Below are 9,627 nucleotides of genomic sequence, written 5' to 3'. Positions count from 1 at the left end.
CAGCTTCAGCTCTGACCAGAGGTGGCGGGGAACTTTCTCAGAAGTGGGGGGTTGGCATGGGGAGGTGGGGGCTGAGCCTGGGCAGGAAGGACTGGCATGTGCCCTGAGCCCAGAGAACTCACCAGGCAGGGTGAGGCAGTGAGTAGTTCCCCCACCTCCTCTAGCACTTCTTTTTCCATCCTCAGTGGTGGAAGCTGGAGGTAGGTGGACCTTTCCCTTCCTCTGGAAAAGCCAGGGCCTTAGAGGCTACCTAGCCCAGGGGCCTCATGGCCATCACAGGTTCCGTGGCACAAGGCCACCCTTTCCGTGGCTCCACTCAAGGCCACAACCACCTCTTCCTCTCTTTCATCCCAAGCTGGAGACTGAAGATGTCAAGGCCCAGCTGAGATGCAGCCGGTACAGCACAACCAGCCACCATGGTTGGGAAGCCAGAGCTATATGCCATCACACAGGCTCGTACACACTCCCAGGGTCACTGCTCAGCAGACAGACAGCAGCCCTGCTCGGTTCACCAGGGGGAACCCTAGGCGGGCCTGGTCTCAGTCCAAGGGTGGGCATTGATGTCATTTACCACCTGGCCAGGGTTGGAAATGGAACCCTGTACTAACCCAGAGACACCCACAACAAGTGGGTGGGTGCCCCAGGTCCAGGCGGGTGGAAGGGGCCACAGTTTGAAGGCTGGGGCTGGGGGAAGGTTTCTTTTATCCTTTTTCTTGTGTGACGTCTATCCAAACACAGAAATACAGCACACGCACAAACCAGCACAAAAGCGCAGCGCTCTATTTACAGCTCTGGCTGGCACCTGCCCACCCACCCACCTGCCCACCCGCTGGAGGGGGGGGGGCAGGGTCAGCCACATCAGCAGGGAGGGGAAATGAGGCAGGAAAAGACAGAAGGGAGAGCAAGCGGTGGCAACGAACCCAGAGGCGGGGAGCCCGGAGTGGCAGAGAGGAGGGGACAACTCCTGCCCTCCGGCTCCCCCAAAGGCTATAGGACTGAAAGCAACGTTGAAAGTGAGGGGCACAGAGGCTCCACAGGAACTAGAGGGGAAATGGGTCCTGCTGGCCAAAATAGCCCCGCTCCAAAACCCACCACCCCTCCCCCACTTCCCTCTAAGCTGCCAGTAGGTCTGGTTTCCACAGATGCCACGCCCCCCACAAGCCCCGCCCACCCCGGACCCAGGCCGTCTGGCGCAGGAGAGGAAAGGAGACGTCTTCAGCCAAGTTCTCAGGTTTGCAATCTTGCCACCAGCTGCAGCCTCCGCAGGGGCCCTTAGAAGGGCAGGTTGGCCATGCTGCCTGGCGCCGGGAGGTAGCCCATCTGGCTGTCCAGAGACACGCTGCGCTGTCGCAGGGGGTGGGACACCATGAGGTTCTGCTGGGGTGGGGGGGCCATGAGGGAGCCCTGCGGGGAGAGCATGTGCGGGGGCTGGCTGTAGACCTCGCCCCCCACACCTCGCTGCTTCATCAGCATGAAATTCTGCTGGGCCATGAGGCCTTGCGGAGGGGACATGACGCTCTGGTGCAGGCCGTGGGGCACCATGCCCTGCTGTGGGGGCACACCTGTCCTGCTCAACAAAGACATCTGTCCGGGGTGGCACATGGACATGTTGAGCCCCCGCTGGACACCTTGCTGGCCCGGGAGGTTGGGGGGCCGGGAGGGGGTCTGTTCCGCCATCATGTTCTGTAGGTTCATGAGATGCAGGTTGGGGGGCTGGGCCTTGGGGGGCTGGCTCTCGTTCTTGGGGAAGTACTGGAGGGTGCTGCTGGGTTTCTCCGAGGGGATGATCCTGGACAAGTCGAACTCGGGGATCCCGGTCGGGGTGGGCCGGATCACCTCGCTCAGCTCGGGGTCGTTCAGCACAGAGGCCACCCCGGGGAGCACGCCCGGTGGGTAGGCCTCGCCCATGCGCCCCGCCATGCCTTTGCCCATCAGGTGTTGCTGGGGGGGTGGGGGGCCTGGCGGCTGGCTTGGCAGGTCCTCGGGGGGCAAGGGCATGCCTGAGGGGTAGTGCTGTGGCAGACCGGGTCCCCCACCCCCGCCCCCACCAGGGGCCATAGCCCCGTGGGGCTGCTGTAGCCGAGGGGGGAAGGGCATCATTTGGGAGGAGCTGGGCACAGGGCCGCAAGGGGCGTTCAGGGAGTCTGGGCCCCCGGGAGCCATCATCATCGAGTTTTGGGGGGGGCCTCCTGTCCCCTGCGCATTGGGGTGCAGTGGAATGTTGGTGCCCAAAGGGGTGGGGGAGGGCAGCATGGTGGGCGGGGGCTCATGGGACAGGGGCTGCTGGCCTGGCAGGCTCATGCCCATGGGGCTCTGGGCAGCAGCCGAGTTCAGGTGCATCTGGCCGGGCTGGCTGCTGCTGATCCCTGCAGGGAGAGAGGACAGCAGGTCAGGAACATCGGTGGGGCCATGGTGTGTGAAGGCTGCCACCACCTTGGCCTCCCCTGACTGCAGGTCAGCTGGAAGCAGCCCGCTGTGCCCTGAGCACTGGAGTGCTCTGGGCTGCTGTTTCCTGAAAGGCTTGCTGCATGTGGGAGCCAGGCCCAGATGTCACACCCCCGCTCCAGGGGCCTGTAGGGGGTGACTGCTGACCACACCTGGCTCTTCCCATCCCCCGCATGGGCATTGCGCCCCACCCTGAAGGCCCCCTTCCTGGCCATGCACCTGGACCGGAGCCCTGCGGCGGTGGCGGCGGGGGCAGCAGCTCGTCATCTGAGGTGGCGATGGTCTTGATGGCATTGTGGTAGAGCGGGGTAGAGCTGGGCATGGCGTACTTGGACATCTGAGACATCATCAGTGACAGGGGGTTCTGGGAAGGCGTGGGGTCTGGGGAGGACGTAAATGGCAGGCTGGGGTTCATGAGACCGCTGGGGGGGTTGGCAGGAGGTGCGGAGGAGTTGCTCCGGGGGCCTCCAGGTGGGAGAGTACCTGCGGAAGCAGGGAGACACAGAGCAGAGGTGAGTGTGAGCGTGTGTGTGTGTGTGTGTGTGTGTGTGTGTGTGAATTTGGCCCTCACAGGAGGGGGCTTGGGAAGAGGTCAGCAGCTCTAGGCACGCTCCACTTCCACTGGAGGCTGCTCCCCATCCCCAGTGATCACTACAACCCACCTGCTGTCCCGAAATCCCTGCACTTCGGGGTCTGGGGCAGTGGGAAGGTCCCAGGAATGACCCCCTCAAAGGCCTGGAAGGCGAACATGATGCTCCCCGGGAGCACCCCCCACAGGCAGAGCTGGCCATCCTGGCCCCCACAGGTATGGCGTCACCTCCGGTTCCCCAGCACCACCAACCCACCTGGCCAGCCCGGTGCACTCACCCTGATCCATGGTGCCCAGGGCGGTGGAGGAGTTCATGTTGAGAGGAGGCTGCTTATTCTGGGAGACCCCAGGGCTGGGCATGGCTGTCTTGGGAGAGGCGACCCAGCCCGGAGAAGGCACCGCCATGGGGGGGGACTTGAGCCTGCTGGGCGAGCCAGTGGGCGAGCGGACACTGAGGGAGGAGCTGAGGACCTGGGGCGACTTCAGAGGCCCCGGCGGGTTGGCAGACGGCAAGGCCACCATCTGTGAGGGCGTCTGGGGTGACTTGAGGTTGGCAGAGGGCGAGGTGACAAGAGGCGAGTGCACCTGGCTGAGGGTGGGTGACTTCAGGTGTCCCATGCCTGGCGAGCCCATTTGATTAATACTGATGGTGAGGTCCGAAGGCCGCCGGCCCAGCCCTCGGTTGGGGGCCGAGTGCATGGCGCCGGGGGGAGGATTAGCGGCAGGGGCCAGAGGCATGTGGCTGAGCCGGGCGGTGCCCACGTTGCCTATGGACATTGAGCTCTGGTCAGGGCTGAACAAGTCTTGGGTATTGCCCATTTCCTGAGGCATGGCTTGGTAGGGTCCCTGGCTCCCAGAGAATCCCTGCTGGCCCTGGTTGGGAAACTGTGAAGGTATAAGCATCTTCTGGGGGCCCCCCATCATGCCACTGCCATTCTGGGCCCGCACCCGGGCCATCTCCTCTGGGCTGAGACCCTGGGGCCCCATCATGTCCCCAGGGCCCCTCATCTTCTGTGACATCAGCATCTGCTGCTGCGGCGTCATCTGCACATTCAGATTCATGTTCATGTTCATATTCACGTTCATGTTCATGTTGAGGTTGCCTGGCCCCATAGGCGGGTCCACCTCCCTAAGCCCCGACTGGCCCATGGGGGGGCTCAGGAGACCCCGGCCTCCACCAAACTCCATGCCCATAGGTGCACCAGCCAGACCCTCGCTGTCCGCCATCTGCCCGGGGAACATGGCCGGGTCCATCTGCCTGTGGGCTTGCATCACCCGCTCCATCTCCATGCCCTGCCCCATGGCAGCGCCAGCCATGCCCAGGGGGCGCTGCATGCCAAGTGACCGCTTCTCCAGCAGCTGGTGCCGCAGCAGCTCCTCGCGGACCCTCGGGCTCATGAAGCGCTCCACCTCGCCCTGCCCGCCTGGGTAGGGCATGGGGCTCTGGGCAAAGCTGCCAGGGCCCCCCATGGGGGGCAGGTCTTCGGTCCAGCCCATGCCCGGCCTCACGGGCCTCTGCATTGCATTCATGGGCACCTCCATGGGCATACTCTGCATGGCCCCGAAGCCAGGCACTCGCTGCATCTGGTTGCCCGGGAAACGGGGTCCAGGGAAAGGCGGTCCGCCCCGGAGCTGCATGGGGTCCTGGACATCCATGGGCCCCCGCAGCTGCGTGCCCATTCCGGGCGGCCACTGGTCCCCGGGCTTGCTGTGGTAGGGCGGGGGCGGCCCCCGCATCATCATGCCCCCCATGCCCATCATGTCCTGCAGTGGCCGGCCCCCGTGCAGCCCAATCTGCTCCTCTTTGCGTCGCTTCTCCTCATAGTATTCCTCCTGCAGCTTGCGCCAGGCCACCTGCTCCGGCGTCAGGCTGTCCTGGCCCAGCCTCTGCATCATCACGTTCATCTGCGGCCCCAGGTCCCCGCCCGGGGGGTGCCCAGGCACTTCGTGTTCCAGCGGGGGGCCTCCCAAGTTCTGCGTCTGGGAGATCATGGACTGCAAGGGCTCCTCATACTTCTTCAGCCCCCCGGGAGGGGCCGCGGAGGGCTGCTGGGGGGCGGGAGGGGCTTGTGCGGGCGGCCCACCTTCACCGGCCCCCCCGGGGGGCCCCTTGAGGAAGGGCTCCGCCTCCCCGCTGCGGAGCAGCAGCCGCTCGATGTCGCGCAGGGTCTGCAGGGACCGCTCCCGGTGCTCCAGCTGCTCCTTGGACAGACGCTCCGAGCCCGCCAGGCTCCGCGGTGCGGTTCCGGCGGGGGCGGCCTCCCCCAGCAGGGTGGGGCCCGGGGCACTGCTAGGGTCTCCTCCGGGAGGCAGCGGGTTGTTGGCAGTAGCAGCTGTGGGGGTGTTCGGGTGGGTGCCCCCGGTGCCACCGCCTGTGCTGGCAGCTCCCACCGAGTTGGGCGTCAGGTCCTGAGTGGAGTCCTCTGGGGGTCCCTCCTGGGGCAGAGCTGGGGGGGCACTGCCAGGGGGCGGCGGGGGCGGGGGCAGTGGCGGCGGCGGCTGGGACTGTGGGGTACCGGCTGAAGGTGTGCTCAAGGGTAGCGGTTCTGGGGTGGGCGGCACCTTGGGGGCCTGTAGGAGAGCAAGGGAGGGAGCGTGAAGCAGGAAGGACACCCCCAGCCCCTCCCACCGTACAGGGGTCCACACCAGACGCTGCTCACCTGGTCGAGCTTGGCCCGTGGCACGCTCTGCTGGTGGTAAGCAAGGATGGAGTCAGCCCGGCCCTGCAGCACGGCCTCTGCGGCCCTGCACCGGAGGGACGGCTCAGGGTCGGCCAGGAGGGAGTGCTCCCTCACCCACCCACCCGAGGCAGAGGGTTGGGCTCGCCCCCACCTCAGCCCACCCCCCAAGGACCCAAAAGGCTGGGAGGCGGAGCCGACTTGCCCCCCTCAAGGCACTTACGTGTTGGCCAGGTGGGTGGTGAAGACGTACACAAACTGGGAGGGCTTTCCGGGGACACCCCCGGCCCCGGCCCCGCCCCCCGGGGCATCCGGCCGAAGGCCAGGCGGAGGGCCATGAGGGGGACCTGGTGTGCTGCTCTCACTGAGGGGCAGCTGGGGGGCTTGGCCAGGACCCAGCTGCGGGGCCGCCATGGCAGGGTCTGCTACATTACAATCTGCAGGGGGGAGAAGAGAGAGTGAGGTCCAGATTCAGAAGGAATCTCGCCTTCGCCTCACCCCACCCAAGGGTCGCTCAGGGACCCCGCGGTGCCTTTCTCCCGGTCAGTTGTGGCCACATCTCTGTTTCCACAGGCTCCTACCCACCTGCCCTCGCGCCAGTCTTTGCCTGGCAGGGAAACGCTGTGGGGCGTGAGCAAGGCCAGCTGCCCTTTCCTGTCCGTCATCTGTGGTGACCTGAGTGTGGCCGTGGTAAAGCTCTGAAGTTCACGTTCACGCACCAGCAGGGAAGCCCAAGGCACACGGATTTCCAGAGTCTGGGCAGAACAGCCCGGAAACCTACTGCTGACATTCAGCCAATGATCATCCAACGCGTGGGCACAGTACTTCCTGATCTACCGAGGGCCGAGAGGTGAGCCGCGGCCCAGGGAGGAACATCCAGGGCAGCACCCAGACCGCAACCCAGACCAGCAACACTCAGATGCAGCTAGCAACACCACCACATGGGACGTGGCAGTGTGGACCGTCACAGCAGACTCCCCAAGGGTTTGGGGATTCATCATCAACACATCCCCCCCTCGAGAGCAATCCTTAGGCTCCACTTTACAGAAACTGGACAAACCAACCATTCAAAAGACGCAAGGCCGATTCAAATGATGTGTGTTTTCTAGTTCTGTCTCACCACCCACCTACCTGCCCGCTCACTCACTCCTCAGTCTGCTTACAACCAGGGCGCTTCTGCGCGCACATGCATGTAAAGTGCATCGCTTGCTGGACGAACTAGAAGGGGGGGGGGTGTCTCACAGGTTTGAAAAAAGACACATAACACACATTACGTGCTTAAAAATACACAGGAACACATGCACGCATGCACGCGCACACTCACACACACACCAGCCTCAGTTTTTCCACCTGTACAACGGAAATCCAACCCTACCCCTGCCCAGGCAGCACATGGAAGGCATTTCTCTTTACATCAAGTTCAGAGCAATGTCACAAATGACAAAATCAGGTGGAAAACTGACGGAAAAGGCTATCAGACTGGGTAGACCAGAGGCCTGTTCCCAGGTCACAAATTTTCACCTAAGTTCTCCTCAAGAAATACTACTACCGGTCCTCAGTAAGGTTAGCTGAGCAGGCGATTCACTCCCAGCCCAGGAAAAACAAGTCAAAGGGAAGTGAGCCGTGTTCTCCTAACCAAACCACCCACTCAGCCCTGGAACCCATGCTGCGGGATTCTGAGACTAGCGCTGCGCTGGAGAGCCGCCTCGCCCTCCCTCGTGGGACTCCTAGCACGGGCACAGACGGCAGGTCTGACGTCGCTGCTGAGCTTTCTAACACAACGCCCAAGGAGACCCTAGGTGGTGCCTGGCCTCTAAAGGGCTGGCAGTCTGAGCCCACCAAGAGACGCCTCTGAAAGAGAGGAGCTGGCCACAAACTTCTGAAGCATCAACCTGAAGAGCAGCAGGGTCCCACTGACACACAGGGGGCACCCCAATTCCACGGCACCAGCCCTTCTGCTTGCTTGGTGAATGGCACCACCAGCCAGCGCTCGCCATTCTCCAGCCTGTCACTCAATCCTCACACCAGCACTATGAGGTTTTGAGTGGCTTCCTTTTCATGGACCAGGAAAGGGAGGCCCTCTCCTGACTGCAAACAACCAGTGTGTGGGGGTGGGTGTGGGGGTGTGCAAACAGAGGCAGTCAGCCAGCAGAGGAGCCCCAGGGGATCATCTCCACTGCCCCAGCACTAAGTTCCTTCCAGAACTTGACGGCAAAACTACAGCAGTAACCATGGTTGGTTTGGGTACTGGGTCTGCGTTAACAGTCTCTTCTTTGTACTCCCCTTGAGCCCTGGTGGTTACAAGCTGGGCTGTCATCCTCATGGTCAGCAGTTGGAAACTGCCAGCAGCTCCTTGGGAGAAAGGCTGGGCTTTCTACTCCCATAAACAGTGACAGTCTCAGAAACCCACAGGGGTCGCTATGAGTCAGCATGGACATGATGGCAGTGAGTTTTTCAGTTGTGTCTAGCAAGGTGGCATAGCAGGCCACATGTTGGGCTGCTAACTGCAAAGTCAGCAGTTCAAACCCACCAGCAGCTCTTAGGTAGAAAGATGAGGCTTTCTGCCCCTGTAAAGGGCTACGGTCTCAGAAACCCGCCGGGGCTGCTCTGCCCTGTCCTATAGAGTCACTATGAGTTGGCATTCACTCGATTTGCAACAAGTTCCGTTCTGGTCAGCAGGCCCTGAGGAGACTGGGCCCAGATGACCCTCAACATCCCAGGCAGCCCTAGTGGCTTTGGCATTAGGCTTCAGTGCACCACCTCTGGGGACAGGGTGCCCCCTGACTTAACCACTCATTCCACCAGTATGCTGAGCCTGCCTCCTTCTCCCCAGCAGGCAGTGTACTAACATCCATTTCTCTAGGCTGTTCTAAGAATTGCTAGAGACAAAGTAACAATGTAGCCAGCAGCCTTCTTTTTTAGGGTCGCTGACCCTGAGAAGCATGCTCCCACACCCTCTGGCTAGTTTCCTGCGTGTATGTGCTGCCCAAGGGCAGGGGTTGTGTCCGCTTCTTCCCCATCGTTTGGAAGAAGGCCCAGCTACACGCTTGGTCACCAGAGTGTGAGGAGCAGGCACACACCCACACCTACTCCTCATCGTCCTGCTAACGCACCCCAAGCCCAAGCCAGGAGTCAAGGAGAGGTTAGGGAAGGTGCCAGAGATGTAGCCAAGTGTCTGCCTTAACCCAGGCTTAGCACAGCTTTGCAACACAAAGCCAACAGTCCAGATCCCATCACCGCCCTCCCGCCACTGACCAGCAGGTGGCAGCACACGCCAGGGATTCACAGGCAGAAGGATTTGGCGGCCCAGTGAGCCTGGAGCCACCAGAGGTTCACCCACCCATCCCTCTATCAGTCCTAGGAAGAGAGGACCACAGACGACCTGGAAGGCCAGTATAGGCTCCCACAGAGGAGCCCGGAGGCCCCAGTGGACTCCTGCTCCCTGCTAACCCGCGCCCCATCTCAGCCTTCTCAGGCCCTGCATGAGCAGTGGGGTAGCTCCCTTTGGGCCCCAAGGCCCTTCATCTCCTGGTGCAAGTGGGCACTCACTGTGGGCGGCCCCGATGGGCTTGTCATCCTCCTCGCTGTCAGGCCCTGAGCACCATTCGTCACCGCTGTAGGGCTGCTTCCGCTCCAGCACACAGCGCCGCTTACTCCGGGGTGCCACCTCTGCTCAGACAGGACAGGAAGGCAGGCAGGGTGAGAGGAGTAACCCCAGACGCTGCCTCTAGCCCACTCACTCCCCGTGGCCAGGGCCCTGGGCACCAGCCTGAGGCATCCCCCTCAGGCCTGTTCCCCAAGTCGCCTCACTCACAGTGGGCACTGCCCAGGCCATGGTGGGCACCTTGCCAGCCCCTGGCCCCCACCACAGCACCCACCATTTGTTTCTGATTTCACTCTGCAACCCCCGCTGCC

At 62.7% G+C, this 9,627-nt stretch overlaps 1 protein-coding gene across 5 annotated transcripts in view; it reads right to left on the bottom strand.

Moving 5' to 3' along the window:
* Positions 1–1,168: 1,168 nt before the first annotated feature.
* BCL9L (BCL9 like) overlaps positions 1,169–9,627 on the bottom strand; it is a 25,835-nt gene continuing 17,376 nt past the window's right edge. For all 5 annotated transcript variants that reach the window (XM_045283592.1, XM_004712777.3, XM_045283591.1 and 2 more), the window contains 6 exons: positions 9,262–9,381; positions 5,936–6,149; positions 5,695–5,779; positions 3,313–5,605; positions 2,665–2,928; positions 1,169–2,366 (listed from right to left, as the gene is read on the bottom strand). In XM_045283592.1, coding sequence (XP_045139527.1) covers positions 1,273–2,366; positions 2,665–2,928; positions 3,313–5,605; positions 5,695–5,779; positions 5,936–6,149; positions 9,262–9,381 — 4,070 coding nt within the window. In that variant the 3' untranslated portion in view covers positions 1,169–1,272. The remainder of the gene's footprint in view (positions 2,367–2,664; positions 2,929–3,312; positions 5,606–5,694; positions 5,780–5,935; positions 6,150–9,261; positions 9,382–9,627) is intronic.

The sequence above is a fragment of the Echinops telfairi genome, unplaced genomic scaffold (assembly GCF_000313985.2).
Source record: "Echinops telfairi isolate 266 unplaced genomic scaffold, ASM31398v2 ScPeMD7_7463;HRSCAF=8501, whole genome shotgun sequence".
In the NCBI taxonomy this organism is placed as follows: Eukaryota; Metazoa; Chordata; class Mammalia; order Afrosoricida; family Tenrecidae; genus Echinops; species Echinops telfairi.
The sequence above is the reverse complement of the archived record's forward strand: the minus strand, read 5'-3'. Positions and strand labels throughout refer to the sequence as shown.